Source organism: Crocuta crocuta, unplaced genomic scaffold (assembly GCF_008692635.1).
Source record: "Crocuta crocuta isolate KB4526 unplaced genomic scaffold, BGI_CrCroc_1.0 scaffold1247, whole genome shotgun sequence".
Taxonomy (NCBI): Eukaryota; Metazoa; Chordata; class Mammalia; order Carnivora; family Hyaenidae; genus Crocuta; species Crocuta crocuta.
Genome location: NW_027532329.1, coordinates 660474 through 679221, shown reverse-complemented (window position 1 = coordinate 679221; position 18748 = coordinate 660474). Strand labels below are relative to the sequence as shown.

Sequence of the window (18748 nt, the reverse complement as noted above, 5' to 3'; positions counted from 1 at the left end):
GCTATCCGAGCCTCCGCCGGACGAGGAGAGAGGCCCGGGCGAGCTGAGCCCGGGCTCCAGGTGCCAGTCTGGTTGCCGGGGGTCCAAAAGATCCGCCAGTTCCAGCCCGGACAGAAAGTCCATGTCCTCCGTCTCCTCCCCGGGGACGCTGGCGATCGCCTCCTCCTCCATCTCCTCGGGCGAGGGCGCGCGCACGGCCACGCCGCCGNGTCTCTTCCTCCTCCCCCCCCGCCCGGGTCAGGTCCGGGAGCAGCAAGCAGGTCGCGGCCGGCGCCGGGCTCTCGCTGCGGGTTGGGGAGTCGCTGCCCGAGGCCGCCAGCAGTTTGGTCNCGGCCCCCCAGCCCGGGCCTCGCGGGCCCCAAGGACCCCAGACCCCAGCGCGGGGGGGGCCAGGAAGCTGGCCACAGCGAAACGAAGGGGAAGATCCGAGTCGCTCCCGCGCCACTTGGCTGGTCGACCCCCCGCGCCGGGGCGGGGGGTGGGGGGGAAGGATGGGAGATCGAAGCGGCGAGGCCCAACGATGACTCGACCGCGCCACCCAGACAACGGCCTGGCCGGAAGTCAGTCGATCTCACCCCAGCCCCTCCCACGGCGTTTCGCGCTCCACTGGGCTCTAGTATCGCGAGAGTTCAGTAAGGTCTGGAGTGGGAGTAATTTCAGATTTCCACTGATGTCATAGTAACAGCGGCAAAAATAACAAAACCCGATTTTATTGATAAGTGGTCTACTCTCTCCTCCCTCGCTTCTCAATCCTCCATATTCTAACTTCCAGTGACACGACTCTTCCAGAAATGATCTTTTAAATACCAAATTTATGAAAAGTCTTAACGTTATCTAGCGTTTCCATGGAATTTTAAGACCGGTGATCAGATACCGCTTGAATCCTTTCCCCTTCCGTTGTAATACAAGATCATTTCATTCAAGCACAGAGTACTAGGGGAAAAAAGGTAAATAAGTCATTCATATAATTTAATTTCCAAGTTTTAATTATACTAATTTTATTAAAATGTCTAGGCCATTTCTATGCCTTTTCTAAACAACAAATGAAGATCTTGTCCTTGTGTGTAATAAGATTGCAAACCCATTTTCTGTGTGTATTCTGTAGTTGGCGTAATTGTGAGCATGTGTGGGTGTGCATACGCGCGCCAGTCTTTCTGTGCTCATGGCTTGAGCGATGGTTGTACCCCCCGCTGTGTGAACAGAGTGAAACGTGTTTGTGACTTTTTTCCTCTTTGTTTTATCTGGGGGGGGAGGGGGGGTTGTTCATGAAACTGACAGATGTTTTTCTTAAAAAGGACTATTACCAGTTTCCAAAGACAATACTTTTCCGGGTTTTCCTGACTGAGCCCAGTTTTGTTGCTGTTTTTCATCTATCAGGGTAAAAAGAGTACCTTTAAAATCCCTGTGGCCAACTTAAATACCCTTGTATTCTTTCTCTGTTCATTGTATTGACAATTTTATGAATGGAGTTAAATGTATAGGTTTGATAACCACAGGTTTTTTGTTGTTGTTTTTTTATGCCTTGTTTATTCCGGCCAATAGTTTAGGATCACATTTTCTTTGATATCAACTTTACTTTATATCATGAAAGAAATTCTAATTTTAAAAAAGATATCGAAATGGACTACATTATAGAGGCAAACTCTTCTTAGAACTCTGGGGTTTCAACTAAATTTCTGCCCAAGTTCTTCAGGAATTTCAAAACTTTTTTCCCTTTCAAGGCTACATACGCATTCAGTTTTGTGACAACGCTGTGATCACCCTCCATAATGAAAGATAAAGATACATCTGTATCAGGTAGAGTATGTAATTCCGTAAAATGGTTTTAACATAAGGTTCATTGATTCACTTCACAAATGATACCTGAAGCGTAATTTCTGAATTTAACCACAATTATTATGTTACAATTTCTAATGGCTTGCCTAAGAAAATAGCCATTTGAGAAAAATACATTAGGAAATGTAAATGCAGAATATGAAATCTAGGATAATGATTCCCAAAATCAGGTGAATGAAAATGCTATTCAGGGAGCAAATAAATACGTAAATTACCCAGAAATTGGTCTGTAGGTCTGTGTAACATTGGAAATCAAAATCCTAGCAAACACCTCTAGTGGTTCTAGTGAGGACTGGACCATAATAATAGGGTCTCTAAATTTAATCTCCATAGAAAATTAATGCATCAGTATCATTTTTTAGAAGCTTTACTGCATAAGAAATTGCTTCACTAAAATATTTTAATATTATTTATAACCACAGTTTTATATCCTTTATCTTTGCATAATAAATATATATCAATTTTTAAAGTTTCCAAATATTTCACAGATTATATGAAAGAATAGTAAAGTATCCACTCTAATTCAACAATACTACTCAATATATCCAGACTCAACATTTCAACAATTATCATTTGCAATATGTGCTTTATCTGTTTATAAATGTTTGTAAAACATATATTTGGTAAGTCATCCCAAAGTTGCAGACACCCCAACACACTTAAGTATGTATCTCTAAGAATAAGAACATTCTCTTTCATAATCATAATACTATTATTAGGCCTTGAGAAAATTAACAATTACTTGTTAATATTATCTACTTTCCATGCCGTCTTCAAATTTCCTCAGCTTTCCTCAAAATAATCTTTTATAATGGATACTTTCTTTTGAGCCAGGATCCAAACAAGGGTCACTTGCTATACCTGGTTATGTTTTTGTGAAATTTTTTTCCCATTTCTCAAACTCAAATAATAATCCCTCCCATTTTTTATCTTTTCTTAGTATTGGCATTTTGAAGAGACAAGGTCATGTGTCTTAAAAAAAATACACCGCATTCTGGATATGTCTGTTTCTTCATGGTGTATCTTGTTCTCTAACCCCACAAGGTATTTGAGATTTGATGCACTTGACAAGTACATTAGAATACAGTGAAACAAAAAAATTTTTCAAAAAATTTAAAAACAAGGCCGGTGAAATTGTAGAGGAAATAGGAAGATAAGGAGTTCCAAAAGGGGAGAAAGTTTGATTGCAATAAGATAGACATAAAGTCTTACAGTTAACTCAAATTGAGCTAACAGTAGACTAAGCTTCCCCGGCAAATCAAAAGGAAAAAACTTTTCTTGTTTGCCCATGAGTAAACTTTATATGAATTCCTTTATCCACTTTTCCCAGTGTTTAGGTCTTAAGAAAATTCCCTTTGGGTTACTGAATTAGTTAGCAAATAGCCTCAATAAATAACTACTTTTATATGGTTGTTTCTTACAGGGATAGAAAGCAAGTTCCAGGTTGTTTCTTACAGGGATAGAAAGCAAGTTGGATGCTAATAAATCCCAAATATGTAGAACAGTACCTGCCACAGTTAAGATTTCAATAAATAAATATTTGTTGAGTGTAATAATAAAGAAGGTCTCCAGTTTCATAAATGAAGAAGGTCTCCAGTTCCAGCTGAAGGCATAAAACAAAACTAAGTGCAAACAATTCTGCAAGGAACTGAAATAAATATGACCTATGGTATCTAGAAGAATAAAGAAAGACGGAACCTGCACGCCTTTCTTAACTCTCCCATTAGGAAAGGTTTTGCTGCAGCAGATCAGCCAACAGTGCGAGGTGCTACATACTCTGGCCTGCCGTGGGTTACAGGCGTTCAACGTGGCTAGTAATCCCATTCAACTGCATTTTCTCCTTAGGCAAATCTCCTAGATTCTCAAGATCATGGATAGATTTCTTATTAGAAATATAGATTATTTTTTCTCTAAATTACAAGATTTTGGTTTAAATACACGTGTTTTAGGAGGCTCTCTAGTTGGATTAAAAGTAGAGAACTGAAAGAGAAGTTTTTATAATGTAGCCTCAGAAGACAAAAAAGCAACTAAAGCAAGAGTAAGCCTCCTAGAAAATGCACCTTCCCCCCTTCACTATCACTCCCTTTTCTTCTATTCATTCTTCTCACTCTGTCTTTCTTTACAGCTGTTTTGTTTTTCTTTTTCTGGTTATAACGATTATTGTAAAAGATTCAGATAGTGTAGAAATGTATAAATAAGTAGAAGAATATTACAACCTGTCCAACCTAACTTCTCAAAAATAACTGTTACTAAAATTTGGGTGTATAATAGTTTTTCTATGTACAGACACATGTTGTTTTTATTTTATTTCCTTGAACTGTTTTGCCATGAATATATTGTGGACATCATTCAGACAATTAGTACAGACCCACATGCTTATTTCTTTTTTTAAAAAAGTTTTTTAATGTTTAATTTTGAGAGAGAGAGACAGATTGAGAGTGGGGAGGGACAGAGAGAGAGGGACACAGAATCAGAAGCAGGCTCCAGGCTCTGAACTGTCAGCACAGAGCCCGATGTAGGGCTCGAACCCACAAACTGTGAGATCATGACCTGAGCTGAAGTCAGACGCTTAGCTGACTGAGCCACCCAGGTGTCCCCCACATGCTTATTTCTGAGGACTGTCTAAAATGCCATTACATGAACTTTCCAACTCATTTAACCAGTTCTTCACTGATAACACTTAGGTTGCAGTGACTTTTTCACTATCATAAACCACATGATAATATTGTGCAAATATCTTTGGTCACTTATCCTAGAACATTCTTAGGATAAATTCTTCAAAGCAGAAGTTTTAGATACTATTTTTATACAGAGATGTTTATTACCTACAGAAAGGTATCTCTCAACAACGGTGTGCGACAGTATTTAGTCCTATGCACTCAATGACCGTGGATTTGTTCTTGTTAAAATGTGCGAATCCATAAATAAAAAGTGGCATCTTTTGGGTGAATTTCTGTTTCTTTGATTATTAGAGGGTTGAATGTTTTTCACATGACCACTTGACATGTGATGTGAACAACCTGTTCACCTCTAAGCCCATTTTTCTTTGCAGTGGGAAAAAGTATTTGTCTTTTTCTTCTTGATTTATATGAACTCTTTACATTACAAGCAAAATGTACCTTTGTTTCTTCTATATGTCCCCATTTTGTTCCTCAGTTGAACATACATTTGGGGAGAGAAAAGTGAAATTGCTTGTTTTGCAATAATTTTTAAATAGTCTATTGAAGTGTTCTTCATGTTTTCTGGCTTTGGTGTTAAGCCTAAAAAGGCTTTATTAGCCTAAGTAATACTCGTGTTTACCTATATGTTTCAGAACTTCGTAATTACCTCTATTCACATTTTACTAAGAGTTCTTTTAACAATATGATTATTTATTTCATTTACTTCCAAATGGAATTTATTCTTGTATAGAATATGACATAGGAATATAATTCTTCAAAAAGTTATTTGCCACAGTATACTTTATTGAACGATTCAGACTTGTTCCACTGATTTCCCCGTATACATGCCACATTAAATTCTTATGTATTGTTAGATCTATCTCTGGTCTTCTTCCTCAGTTCCATTTGTCAGTCTAACCATTCTGAGAGCAAAACCACTCAATTTTTAAAAATGTTTATTTATTTTGAGATAGAGTGTGAGTGGGGGGAGGGACAGAGAGAGGGAGAGAGAGAATCCCAAGTAGGCTGTAGGCTGTTAGCATGGAGACCATCAAGGAGCTCGATCGCCAAAATCAAGAGTCCTGTGTTTAACTGACTGAGCCACCCAGAGGCCCCAAATCACTGTTTTTTATTGTGTTTTCTAATACCTCACAGGACAAGTCCTTCTTTGTTGGTCTTACTTTCTCAGAATTTTCTATCTATATTTGAGTAGTTATTCTACCAGATAACTTTATAAAATTTTCCAAGTTAAAAAAGACTTGGAATTTTCATGGAAATTGCATTTAACTTATTAATTTTTCCAAGTTATCTTATGAATTTTTTGCTACCGGGCTAGGTTATTTCTTCTTTTTTATTTTCTAAATGGTTATTGTTGCTACGTAGGAAAAATTTCGATCTTTTTTGTTAAATGTTTTACTGACTATTCCACTGGGCTTTCTTAATAGTTTTTATTTTCAGCTTTTCATCCAAATTTTCCTAGTAGACAGTTATATCACCTTATTGTATATAATGACAATTTTGCCTTTTTCTTTGCAATACTTTTTGTCATTATGTTGACTGATAATGAAATAGCACTTCCACCTTGATGTTAAATAATACTGTTGATAAGCCAACTTCTTTGACTTTAACAGGAATGTCTCTAGTGTCTCATTGTTGATTTCAGATGGGTATTTTTATTAGGTTACGCTAAAGTTCAGGAAACAGAGAGCAATCTGGCTATTTTAAGCAGAAAAGTTTATAATACAGAGAATGTGTGCTTATAAAGTCATTGGAAGGACTGGAGGAATGGGCACTAGGCTGGGTGATCAAGAATGCTTCTCAGTACAATGTGGCCAAACAGGCCCAATAGAGATCTCTGCCCTAATTGGGAAAGTGGTAAAATAGAAAACTGGAATTTGGCTCCAAGAGCACTGCTAATGCCCAAACCCCCAACCCCATATATTATCTATTGCAGCCAAACAAGTTATCCAAACTCTAAAATCAACAATAAATATCTGCTTATTGTTATGGCTTAAACCCACAACAGACGTTTATTATCTCTTAAAGTTTCTGTAGGTCGGAAAATTTCAAGTGCTTTGGTCATACAGTCTGCCTCTGGAATTCTCATTGGATTCAGTCGGATTTTGGCAGGGGATGTAGTCATCTGTAGGCTTCGCTGGGGCTAGAGATCCACCCCCAAGATGGCTGGGTGAAGCCTCAGTTCCCCTTTCATGTGGGCCTCTCCATAGGCTGTGTGAATGTCTAAACTACTTGGTCACTGGCTTCCTCCAGAGTGAATGATCCAAGACACCAAGGAAGCAGCAGCAATGTCTTTTACGACTTAGCCTCAGAAGTTACATACAATCATTTCTGAAGTATTCTACAGTTACACAGTCAGACCTTATTCATTGTGAAATGGGACTACACAGGATGTGAATAGTAGGAGACAAGAATCATTAAGTGCTATCTTGGGGGCTGGCTACCATATCCCACAAAACTAGTGAACGAATATAGGAATGCTGCTGCAGAAAAAGCCAGTGTTTCCCAGAATATGCTTGGCAGCAACAACAGCCAAAGCAAGGAAAGGGCCCCTGCCTTATTTGCATCTTCCAAATAAAACTGCAGAGGAGTCTGGCAAATACAGTTTGCTTTGTATTTCTTTTGTTTCAGTTTTTCCTTTTTTTTTTTTTGTAATACAGGAAAAAGCACATTAAAAGAGGGACTGAAGTAGATGAGTACCAATCTATCAAGTCCTCCATAAAGACCATGACTTTGTGGTGCTTCAGCACCAATACATATGTTCATTGGATTTTCTGTAGAGGAGGATTGGAGCAGAAATGGTAGGGAATGCAGGTGAGTCAGAGTTGCAGTATTGCTGAGAGGATACAGCAGAAGGAGAACAGTGCTACAAAGGTCAGAATGCTCATTTTAATCTAGTTTGCTTATTCATCCATGAAGCATAATCTGTAAAGAGTAGTAAGACCATGAGAGGATCTTACAGCTGAGTGTACACTGAAGACTCGGAGACTGACAGCGTTTAGACACTGTAGGATTACGTTTACTTTTTTTTTTTTTTTAACATTTATTTATTTTTGAGACAGAGAGAGAGCATGAGCTGGGGAGGGGCAGAGAGAGAGGGAGACACAGAATCTGAAGCAGGCTCCAGGCTCTGAGCTGTCATCACAGAGCCCGACGAGGGGCTCGAACTCATGAACTGTGAAATCATGACCTGAGCTGAAGTCAGATGCCCAACTGACTGAGCCACCCAGGTGCCCCTGGAGGATTATGTTTACAAGCACTGCGTATTTGCATGGATGGCGAACAATTCCCAGTGTGCTCGCTGTATTTCCATTCCTTTATCTTCCTCCCAAGAAAGCATTTCTGACTGCAAATGAATATTCTAGATTTTTCTGTTTGCTTTCTTGCAGTGCCATTTTACTTCCCCCATTAGACTCATACATCCTGTAGGCGGGAAATTGGTTTTCAGGGCTTAGTTCATTTAAGGTTCAACATTTATGGCCAGAATACTTCCTAGAAGACACTACTCTTCATATTGCATCATATGGGAGACATACAATGTTTAGCTTTCCTGTTTTTAGTGATGCTAAGATGGATGGATGTTTTCAAATGGTGAAACACTCTCATTTCTCCTCCATTGTAAAATTCTTTATAAACCTTTCTCCTAATAGTTTCATCTAAAGATGATCAGTACTTGAAAAAATTATTTCACTAAGAGTTACAAAATAATGATTTTTAAAATTCTCTTATTCCTTGAAATATCTGTAATTCTGTTAGTTTGCCACATATGGGCCATTTTTTTACCTTAAAATACAGGAACTGGAAAAGTGGGATAAATGACCAATTAATTCCTTGTAGTAGCCACTTTTCAGTTAGTGACCAATGAGTTTTGTGTTTGTTGTTGTTTTCATTATTGTTATTGTTTGTCTTTTTTGGTTTTACTAAAATGAAGTCACAGATTTTAAAATATTTAGAGTGTTTCACTCAATTGCAGATATTTTTGTACTCAAATTACTCATCTTTAGCCACTGGGAACCTCTCCAACTTGGCTCTCCTGTCTTTTTAAGAGAACCTTGTTAGTCTTTGACACTAAGCTTCTGACACAACTAACTGCATCAGCTTCATTGTATACATTTCCAACTCTAGTTCTGGAATTAGCCATTTCTCCAACGAATCCTTCTTCATGTTAGTGGAAAATAGTTTTTGGAGGCCACAGACTGGGCCTGAGGGATGCTTGTTACTACCAGGTTGTCACTGAATTTAGCCTCTCAGTCGACAGAGCTAGGACATATGTAGTTTTTTAAGTTTTTAAATGTTTATTTACTTTTGAGAGAGACAGAGAGAGAACAAGCAGGGGAGGGACAGAGAGAGAGGGAGACACAGAATCCATAACAGGCTCCAGGCTCTGAACTGTTAGCACAGAGCCCGACACGGGGCTCAAGCCCACGAACCATGAGATCATGACCTGAGCCGAAGTTGGACACTTAACCGACTGAGCTATCCAAGCATTCCAAGGACATGCGTATTTTTTTGATGAAAAACTGTCATAGATTTAGACTGATATTTTCAATTCAAATTTAGCATTAACTACTTTATTTTACTTTTTATATCTTAATTACATACTGAAAATTTTGTCCCTAGCCACACTAACATAATTATCTTTGTTTTAATCTCTCTCTCATTCTCTGTCTCATACACATAACATATACCCATATGTCATATACATGTGATATAGTTAAAAATAGTTTTAAAATATAACAGTTTTAGAATAATGCCAATATTACAACCAACCATAAAACCAATAAATGAAATTTACCAAGATTTTGTTGTGGTTCTATTTCTCCTTGGTATATTGTCTTTTAAGTGTACTCATTTAAGAAGTAGTTTTTTAGATTTGGATAATTCTTTTCCCTATAAGATTACACCAATCTGAAGTTCATGCCATCTTCTGTTCATATCTCTCACTGAACGTTTTATCTCTCTTGCTTCCTCTGCAGCCAGTTCAGACCTTATCTGAGGTCCCTCAGTAAGTGACAGCATTTGAATCCAGGCAGTCTGATGCCAGTGCACTTCCTTGCTCACTACACTAATACCTTGGTAGTTTGCTGATCATAGATCTAGGTTTCCAAAGGTCCTAGTAGAAGGATTTTAGTGGGGATGGGTGTGGGGGAAGCACTGAGCCAGATTATGAAGGCTTAGACCTCTGACAGGGACAGAGGTAAACACAGATGTGACTAATGGGGTTAATCTGGCCACAGGTCTCTTACTAGAGCTTACTGTGACTGCTTATTCTGCAGCCCCGGATGGTGTGGCTATTGGGAAAGGCAGTTTCTTACCAGGAATCAGAGGTGCTATGATGGCTGCCCACCTGCTGGGCTCTCATGTTTTACTCCTCTGTTCTCTTGGGCAATTCTTACACATTCAACAGGCTTTAGCTTAAATGCCACTTGGAGGAAAAGTTGTCCCTAAACCCCTCGATATTACGTTGCAAAGCTCTGGTATACACTCCAATGTCATCCTATCCTTGAGCAGTTTTCTCACCCACTAGGAGGCAAATTCAGTGAGGATAAGGTCCCTGTCTTGCTCACATTCTGTCTCTGTACTTAGCATAGTACCAGCCAGTAAAAAACTCTCAAATATTTGTTAAATTAATAGGGTACATTAGATGAATAACTTATTTGACTGGAAAGGTCAGAATGGCTTGCCTGCCCTACCATCTTTTGTCTGTCTGTAAGGGCAAAACCAACACCAACATCCAAAGCCTAAAAACTTAGATATATGAGAAAATGGGCTTTATTTTCTTTTAATGTTTGTTTATTTTTGAGAGCGAGAGACAGAGCATGAGCAAGAGAGGGGCAGAGAGAGAGGGAGACACAGAATCTGAAGCAGGCTCCAGGCTCTGAGCTGTCAGCACAGAGCCCAACATGGGGCTCGAATCCATGAGCAGTGAGATCACGACCTGAACTGAAGTCAGACACTCAACTGACTGAGCCACCCAGGCGCCCCAAGAAAATAGGCTTTCTAAAATCTAAAATTCACATCTCGAATATCCTGAGTGGCTCAGTCGGCTAAGCATCCAACTCTTGATTTGGGCTTAGGTCATGATCTTGAAGTTCGTGGGATTGAGCTGGCAGCCGAGAGCCTACTTGGGATTCTCTTTCTCCCTCTCTCTGTGCCCCTCCCCCACTTGCACTCAGGCTTTCTCTCTCAAAATAAATAAATAGACATTAAAAAATAAAATTCACATCTCACACAGACATATGAAAATCCATGGGAAAAGTTAATACATTCAAATCTTTAAATTCAGGAGAGAAATAGTAAGCGTTAGGAGGCATTCAGAATAGAAAAAGAAACTGTCATTAGCTGTATGTTGTTGAACATTTGTGAAAGCATTAGCTTTCAGCCGAACGGGCTGACCTAGATCTGTCAGGCCATATTTGGCTCTATATAAAATATGGCTTGTCTGCTTAATTCTTGGAGAAAGAAAAATCTGCAGGTTTTTGAGTCACCTACACAGAAACAGAGCTTACTAAGAAGTTAAACAGTTATGTGGAAGATGCTTTGTTTTTAATTTTATTGCCTTTTTGAATAGGTGATACATTCGGAAGGTTTAAAGGTCCAATGATATAAAACGGTATACACTGAGTTTCCTTCTCAATCCTCTCCCTAACCATTCTGGTCCCCACACTTCTCCATACCACTAATAACCATATTTATTAGTGTTTCTTGTTTCCAATATTTATTTAGGCAGATGGGAGTAAATATGTTTGCATTCTTATTCCCCTCTCCACCTTCCTGCTTCTACAGAAGAGAGTATACTACAGATATTACTCTGTACCCTGTTTGTTTTTCCCCCCGCATGTATCCTGGAGATATTTTCATATCAGTACATAAAGAGCTTCATTTCCCTCCTCCCTTTATTTTACACTTGCAATGTATTCCAAAAAGTGAAGGGCCCATAATCTATTTAACCAGGGACTTATTGATGTTATTTAGGCTATTTCCAATCTTTTGCTCTTACAAACACTGCTGTAATGAACAATCTCAAACATGAAAGGGAAGATTATTTTAGGCTAGTACAAATAAGAGTGGATTAGAGCATTAAATAAGGCACAATCTGGCAAATAGCTAAGACTAATCCCTTTCTAGAACTGAGGAGTATGATTGATTGAGGAAGGGGGCACTGTGGTCAGATGAGTAAGTCATGAATGACCAGGGAGATCTGTCCAAGGGAAAATTTTTGTTGGATTAGTTTTTTCCACGTGAGTTAAACGGAAGGTTTGGAGAGAATAACATCAGGTAGGGAGATTCATCTGTACAGCCTTAGGTCTTTAAATTTAATTAGATGCTTTAGCCTTTGGAAAATAACATCCAGCTTGTCTTCAGGAAGATGGACAGATGATTAGAAAAGCTGATTCTGGGCCACTTCCCCCAAATTCCAACTTTTTTTTAGGAGATCAAGATAAAAATACTCCCTGCCGATAAGACTCTGTCAGTCCAAGTAGCTGTGGTACAGCAGGCATTGTTGACGGCATATCCAGCACCCATTGCCCTTCACCCAAAGGTATTTGGGTCAGCAAGGGCTGGATAGAACAGCAAACACCAGGGAAGGTACTCCTTCAAACACTGTTCTTTAAATAACTGTTTAATTTCAATATAATGGAGTTGGGAAGAAACAAATTAACCTGAATTAATTTTCACTAATTGAAGCAGAGTCCATATTTGTGAAAATATCAGCCCAGGCAGTTCACTTTCTCTGTAGATCTGTCTCCTTTTATAGCTTTCTTTGGTGTTTGTTTGTTTGGTTTAACTAGACAAGTTCCTTAGAGGCACACTGAGGGGATTTCAAAACAAAAAAATCACACTATTTACAGGGCATCACTCATACATTATTTGGTTTTAGAATATCTGTCCTGCTGACTTTCATTTTAGGGTTACTGCTTGTGGATGTTTCAAAAATTTTACTAGAGATGTAGGTCTGCCTTGGAAAGGAGTTGTGCTATTTTGTTTTTTAAAATTTCCCCTCACGGGCATAGTTTGGAGGTGGCCACTTCACACTTTTTTTAATTTGTTCCAGTGATAAGCATCATTTTCTAGATCAGCATACCACAGTAACTAAACTGGTTGCTCATCCCCGGATCTGGCTGTGGGTCACAGATTAAATACAAGATAAGCACTGAGAGAGTGGAATGCAAAGTGGTGCTCCACACAGAGGGGAAAAAACAATGCTTTTCTGTGGCTGGTTAGAAGGCAGTTTGTGTAGCAGGAGAAAACATGGGGTTTTGAGCCAGAAAACAAGCCCAGCTACATAATTTGAAAAGCCCAGCACAAAAAGAGAATGTGGAGCCCCTTGTCACACAATGATTAAGAATCTCAAGGCAGGAACAGCAGAGCATTAAACCAAGTGCGGGGCCTCCGTGCAAGTGACACACTATGAAGCTGGCCCTGCCAGAGGGAGCTCATGTTCAAATCTCTTTCATGTGCCATCCCCCCCACAAACTAGGGAGTTGATCAAGTCACCCTGCCTGAGTCTCACTTTTTTCATCTGTAAAATAGTGAATGGATCTTCCTTAAAGAGTTGGTATGTGGCTGAAATGAAAAGCACTTGGTACATGATAGGTTCACATTCCTTTCTCCTATTCTGTATTGTGGGCTCTGTATTGATGTGAAATGTTGGGGTTCGGGAGTGAACAGTCAAGAAAGAATTCTTGAGACGTCTTTGGTGCAAAAATAGTGGTTTAGTAAAGCACACGGACAGGACCTGTGGACAGAAAGAGCTTCACTGAGATTATGAGGAGTGACTGATTATATACTCTTGAGTTGGGAGAGGGTTAGGATAGCTTAAGTTTCTAAGGAATTTGCCAGCAAGGTTTCCAGGACCTTAGGGGGCTAGCTGCAGTTAGGATAAGGTCATTTACCACTGCTAGTTAAATCTTAGTCATGAGATCCTTCAGATGTGTATCAATGAGGCATATGTTTGGAGGATTGCTAACATATATCTTGGGGGGAGGAGTGGTGGTGTTGTAGAGCTAAAAGAAGTTTCCAAAGGGATTTTTATACAGAAAATATACAGAATTCTGGAGGTCAGGCTATAATATCAAACTAAGGTTGCCTTTTGCCCTTTGCAAAGTATTAAGATTGAGGTAGTTCAATTCCTCGAGAAGCTCACTCTGTCTGTCCCAAGTACTTGTCAATAGGCTGCAAGGTTGTAAGGAATTTTAATTTTTTCTACATTTCTTTTACCTTTGTTCTTCACAGCAGGCTCTTCCATCAGTTTTTTAAGGCATCCATCTTCGACCTTCTCTTCTCATTACCCACTATCCTTTTATTATCTTTCAAAAGGGTATTAGAGTGAACATCACCAGTCAATATCTAATAATTTATGACTCACAAAGTGTCAATTTCACATTTTAGAACCTAATACAAATGCCTTAGCATGACTTCGAACAGTACTGTCCTCAGACCAGGGTACCTGAGGCCCTTTCTTTGTGCCCATGTTTTAGGGGACACACACCCCTGTACCCCTACCTTACCCACCCCTGCACTCTTCCAGAGGCACCCTTCCCTATCTCAAGAGGAGTTCCTTGGGCTAAGTCCTCTGCTAGACCACCCTTCAGTATGGGGGTACCAGTATTCCTGCCCAAAGTGCCCTCAACTTGTTTCCAAGATCCACCTTGCCTCTGCACAGGAGCTGCTTTCTCCACAAGCACTGGGCATAAAACTTAGATAAACTACATCACCACCCTGGCTTGCTGAACCAAGTGGGTGGAGCTTGGGCTAGCTGAAAGGCATTGGTGGCATTGGTGGGAGAAAGGAAGGGGTGCTGTCACGCATGCAATCTAATTCTCAGGTCATGACTCATGGTTAAGCAACTAATTCTCAGGTCATGATCTCATGGTTTGTGAGATCCAAGCCCCGCATTGGCATGTGCACCAGGCCCCTCGCAAACCACCCCCAAACCTGGCTGGGAAGAGGAGGGCTCGTCGGTGGCTGCGTTTGTATTCTTGCCCTCTCCTCTTTTTTCAACCCCTAACAGAAGGGGTCTGCCTGGCTTTCTAGGCTCCCAGTATTCTGTCCACAACCTACACTTGCAGTTTTATGCTTTTCTGAACCTCTTCCCAGCTATTTATGAGGTCCCCAAATATCCTGTACAGTTTTTAAAAACCTTCATGGCTTTCAACATGCTGTCTCAAATCTTCTTCTCCACAGATGAAATTCTTCTAGTTATTTAAGAACCAGCTTACATGTCAAGTCTTGTGTTAGTTTTCCTTGCCAATTAATCCTCTCTACCTTCCTGACCTTTAACCCCAGGCAGAGTTAGCTGCTCTGTGTGTCTGTCTGTCTCTATGTGTGTTTTACCCACCGTGATCTCATAACACCCCCTGTGAAAACACATCACACTGTATGTAATTGCTTTGTTTTGTGTAAAATTGCTTCACGCGCCTAGACTAGATTGTGTGAGAGCTCTGCCAAGGCAGAAAAGATGTTTCTTCATGCTTATTCTTAGGGCCTGACCCCTGAACTAGGCCCTCTGTGGACAGTCAAAAAAAACTTTGAATGGGGTATTGTCATTAAAATCCCAGCTCCCCGAGGGACCAAGTGGCCTTGAGTAAATCTCAAGTTGGTCTTCTTTGAAATAGAAATAAACATAATTACTTTCTTGAAAGGCCCTATGGATTAAATAAAGCAAGCCATCCAAAGTGCAACCATGATTAAATTAGCTCCTATATTCTGATCCTTGGTAATATGTAAGGAGTAAATAGTCCTTTCAGGCCATCAACGTGGTTTCTTGGAATATGTATTCAATATCACAATCTTAGAAGGATTGTGAAAAAATAGGTTTTAAAAACTGCCTGAGATAAAGTAACACTGGAAAATTATTTATTGAAAAGATACCAAGGGGCCCCTGGGTGGTTCAGTTGGTTAAGCATCTAATTCTCAGTTCATAGCTCAGATCATGATCTCATGGTTTGTGAGATCCAAGCCCCGCAATGGGTTCTGAAATGACAGTGCGAGCCTGCTTGTGATTCTCTCTCTCCCTCTCTCTCTGACTCCCCCTGCTCGTGCTCTCTCTCTCAAAAATAAACAAACATTAAAAAAAAATTTTTAAGGGAAATAAATAAGTATAAAATAGGGGTGTCTGGGTGGCTCAGTCGGTTAAGCATCCAACTTCGGCAGGTCATGATCTCACGGTTTGTGAGTGTGAGCCCCGCGTTAGGCTCTCTGCTGTCAGTGTAGAGCCTGGAGCCTGCATTGGATTCTGTGTCTCCCTCTCTCTTTGCCCCTTCCCCACTCACACGTTGTCTCTTTTCCTCTCTCAAAAATAAACATTAAAAAAAGGTATAAAATATTTTTATAACTACCTCTTTAAGAATTTTCTATAAATATATAAGAACTATTTTGTTTTTATGTATCTATATATTTAGGTATTCCTACAAACATGCTGTTAAATATATATATATATTTTTGTTTAGATGTTTGATTGTTTTCTTTTTTTCTTTCTTTTTTTTTTTTCAGAGAGAGTGAGAGAGAATGGAGGAAGGGCAGAGGGAAAGGGAGAGAGAGAGAATCCCAAGCAGGCTCCACACCTAGTATGGAGCCCAATGCAGGGCTTGGTCCCAAGACTGTGAGACCATGACCTAAGCCAAAATCAAGAGTAAGACACTCAACCGACTGAGCCACTCAAGCACCCCTAGATGGTTTTTTTTAAAGGAAAAAGTTAATTGCAAGGAGATATGCTAATAGAAACAGAACAATCACTTTGCATTGCTTTATGTATCATACCCAGTCTGCTCTGATTGTTACCTAAATTGGGGTCTTTTGTCTACTAGCATATTATGCAATATTAAATGAAACCACTGATATTTGCAACCTTGCACCTCTATCTTCTGTTTTTATTAAGGGAAAAAAATGAAGAAAATGGAATGTGACCTAAACTTTCAGGAAAAATACAAACTGGTTGATTTCATTTATTTGAATCTCATTGCTCATATAGAATGACTGTAATAAAGTTTGCCTATTTCGGCAAAGAACTTGCTGATTTCAGTCTTTGTTTTCCAAACTACTGCAAGTAAAATAAAATCAAAAGGATACTGTTGTAAAGCAGATGAAGCAAGCAACTCTTTGGCCAGTTGCAAAATGTGACACCTTTTTCTGCAAGTTCTCTATGCTATTTTTATACTATTAACTGTTACAGATTATAATTTCAATCATGGGAGACTACAAGCCTACCCTACCTATTATCTACAAGGGGGATCTATGCCAAATTATTTTCACAATAGTACATCTCATTGCATTTCAGATTCCCTTAAACTCATAGGAGATGCTGATTTAAAATCTTAGGATATACGAAAATATCTGAGGTTGAGAATGAATAGCTTATGAGGAAGGTAGATATAATGATAGCAAACTTTGGAGGATTTCAAAGGCACAGAAAGAAATCAGGTAAATCTTGTGTATTCTAGGTGGTAAGACTGAAAATTAGTGTTAGACTTGCAATAGTTAACAACCACAATATGGTAGTAAAGCAGCTTTTTTTCGAGTTCCTTTTTGTGCTTAAAAGTATAGTAAACATAATGCTAACGCACAAATATTTAAATTCTAAATTAGAGAAAAGAGGAAACAGAAGCTTCCTATGGAAAGAGATGGCGGAGCTTGGCATTGAGTTCTCTCTCCTTGCTTAAAAGGCTCAGGCTGTGCCTTTTGAAGGCTTCAGACTGCAGCCTGAGTTCATCATAGGCCTTCTGGATCCCATCGACCCTGCGCTGGAGTTCTCGCACTCTCAAGTTACTGTCCACGGCCACAGCCTCTTGTTCAAACCTCTCTAGTGCATGCCTCCTGGCCGCATCTGCCATCTCCAGCTTCTCCTCAAGCTGGCGGATCTCTGCTTGCTTGTTCTGAAGCGCCTTGCCCCTTTCCATGGACAGCTGCAGCAGCTCATCTTTCTCGCGCGTGACTGTCTGCAGTCTGGCCTGCAGCTCCTGGTTCAGGCTGCCCTGCGCCCGCTCCGCCGCCGCCATCTGCTCCATGACCTGCTGGTGCTGCTGCTGGACGCTCTGCAGCTGGCTCCGCAGTTGCTCTGTCTCCTTGGTGTGGGCGCAGGCCTGCTGGCTCTGCAGCTCCAGCAGCTCCTTCTCTCTGGCTTGTGCCTGGAGGGCATCCTGAGCACACCTGTGTTTCAGGCTCTCCAGCTCCTTGGAGAGTGCCTCGCTCCGGGCAGTGAGCTGGCACACTTTGGCCTCCTGGTCCTTCAGAGCCTGGCTGAAGAGGCTGCTGTTCTCCAGCCTCAGCTTCTCATTCTCTTCCCTGAGCTTGATGTTCTGACTCTTGTGTTCGTCCTTGAAGCGGATCATCAGCTCGTGGTTGGCTGCCAGGGTCATAAAACGTTCCTCCAGCTTCTGGGCATGCTTGCTCTTGGCCTTCAGCTTCTCAGCCTCTAGCCTCCTCTTCTCCTCCAGCTCTGTGTTGAGCAGCTCCAGGATCTGGCAGCGCTCCAGGGCCTCATCTGACCTCCGCTTCAGGATGCAGATAAGCTGGGACTGCTCTTGGATGCGGGAGCAAAGCAGTGCCTTCTCACTCCTCTCCTCCTCGGACAGTCCCCGGAGATTTGCCAGGGCCTCCCTCAGACCATCCAGTTCCTTAAACTCCATCTCCTCTTCCTGCGTTTCTGGTTTTTTGTCCTGCTTATCTAATGGTTTTTCAGTGTGTGGAGTGTCCATCCTGACAGTCTTTTCTTCCTGAGGCATAGGCGCTGGTCTCCTCCACAATCCGCTGACTACACAGTCTTTCCTCCTCAGATTCAAAAGCCTCAGAGTGTTGCTAGGGACTCCCAGTGCTCTCCAGCAGTTGCTTTTTCCAGTAAGCAGCCCCGTGATTGGTGGATCTGGTCTTCAGAATGCTGTGAAGTAACAGGGAGATCTGAGGGACTCCAGAACCAATCTATGCTTGCCTTTCTAACAAATCACAGCTCTCAGCTCCCAGCCCAGCATCTGGTCTGTACTGTACAGAGAAGAGATGCCAACCCCACTGGGTTGTCAGCCCGCATCAGGGAAAAACAAACAAACCTGACTCCACCTAATTTCTGAGAGGAGTAAATAAATCAAGCTGCCGGTGACATTTTTCTCCTCCATCTCCCGCCTTCAATTGTCATGAGAATAAATTACTCTCCGTGGAAACACTTTGCTCCTCATGTGTCATCTATAAATACAAAGTAGCAGTGATGCTCTGGGAGCCAGAATCCTGAGTGGCTGTGAGGT

The 18748-nt window shown here is 40.7% G+C and overlaps 2 protein-coding genes across 2 annotated transcripts in view; both read right to left on the bottom strand.

Annotated features, from left to right (window-relative positions):
• CREBZF (CREB/ATF bZIP transcription factor) overlaps positions 1 to 3660 on the bottom strand; it is a 9336-nt gene extending 5676 nt beyond the window's left edge. Inside the window, 3 exon segments of the mRNA XM_077778410.1 lie at positions 1 to 208; positions 210 to 550; positions 3535 to 3660. Coding sequence (XP_077634536.1) covers positions 1 to 208; positions 210 to 550; positions 3535 to 3660 — 675 coding nt within the window.
• A 13252-nt stretch (positions 3661 to 16912) lies between these two features.
• CCDC89 (coiled-coil domain containing 89) lies at positions 16913 to 18343 on the bottom strand. The gene has a single exon (XM_077778412.1). The coding sequence runs from the start codon at positions 18236 to 18238 to the stop codon at positions 17126 to 17128; it is 1113 nt and encodes a 370-aa protein (XP_077634538.1). The 5' UTR covers positions 18239 to 18343; the 3' UTR covers positions 16913 to 17125.
• Positions 18344 to 18748: the final 405 nt, after the last annotated feature.